Source organism: Olea europaea, unplaced genomic scaffold (assembly GCF_002742605.1).
Source record: "Olea europaea var. sylvestris unplaced genomic scaffold, O_europaea_v1 scaffold1975, whole genome shotgun sequence".
NCBI classification, from domain to species: domain Eukaryota; kingdom Viridiplantae; phylum Streptophyta; class Magnoliopsida; order Lamiales; family Oleaceae; genus Olea; species Olea europaea.
The window spans coordinates 1-907 of NW_019237607.1; the positions used below are offsets into that span (position 1 = coordinate 1).

The 907-nt window shown below is 46.1% G+C and overlaps 1 protein-coding gene across 1 annotated transcript; it reads right to left on the reverse strand.

Annotated features, from left to right (window-relative positions):
* Positions 1–5: 5 nt before the first annotated feature.
* On the reverse strand, positions 6–901 carry LOC111379352 (AP2/ERF and B3 domain-containing transcription factor RAV1-like; the record flags this gene model as incomplete). The annotated part of the gene is made up of 1 exon (XM_023002710.1): positions 6–901. A coding segment is annotated over exon 1 (846 nt), but the record flags the coding sequence as incomplete, so codon positions are not given.
* Positions 902–907: the final 6 nt, after the last annotated feature.

Genomic DNA, 907 nt, shown 5'->3' on the forward strand with positions numbered 1-907 from the left:
GTCGATCGTTGAAAGCTCACAATGTCACCGGCCTTCAAGTTCTTTTCCTTCACAAATCTACTCCATCCTTTTGTTAACACGTAGCTTTGGCTACTGTTCCAGTATGAATATCGAAATCTCCATACTTTTCCACCCATATCTTCGAAATTTAAAAGCACCCCTTTGGAATTGTTCCCACTTTTTAAAGGGAAGTGTTTCTCGGCGTGTTGTTTTGGAATAACCAGGCGGTTGAGCTTCCCCACGTCGCTAGGAGTTACCGCCTTCTCGAAGAGCTGTTCTCGGGATTTCACTGCCCTATCGCCGCCACCAAATGAGCTGAAAAGGCCGTCTTTATTCATGATCCTTTGGCCACTGCCGTCGAACAAGCCGTAGTTCTTCCTGCTTTGTTCGAGTTCATCACTGTATGTATGTTTCCTTAACATGTCGACAATCTCAGCCTTGGAATGAGAATTCAAGAAGGCTGTTTCAACGTCATCTTCTTCAGTTTCCGACAATGGTTTAAAGTTTGTGACTGCATCTCGGCCTCGAAATCTTTGGGCCGCGATATCGTACGCCTTGGCTGCCTCATCTTCTTCATTGAAAGTGCCTAACCAAACCCTTTGGTGCTTTTCATAGATTTGTGCACCCCACCTGCCATTAGGTTGAGGGACTACACCTTTGAATCTTGAAGAAGGGAGCTTCCTAGACTCAGCTTCAACACCGACCTCCGCATCTATAATCGCACTGCTGCCACTTCCGACACGGCAAAGACTCTCCGGCGACTTTGTCACCGGCAAAGTCGAGGCGGCGGAGATTGGTGCCATAGATATAGAATCACTGGTTGTGCTTTCACCTATTGAACTAGTATCCATTTTCTGTTTAAAGATGTTGAGGGATTTTCTTGGAAACAAAGGAAAAGAGAAGAGGG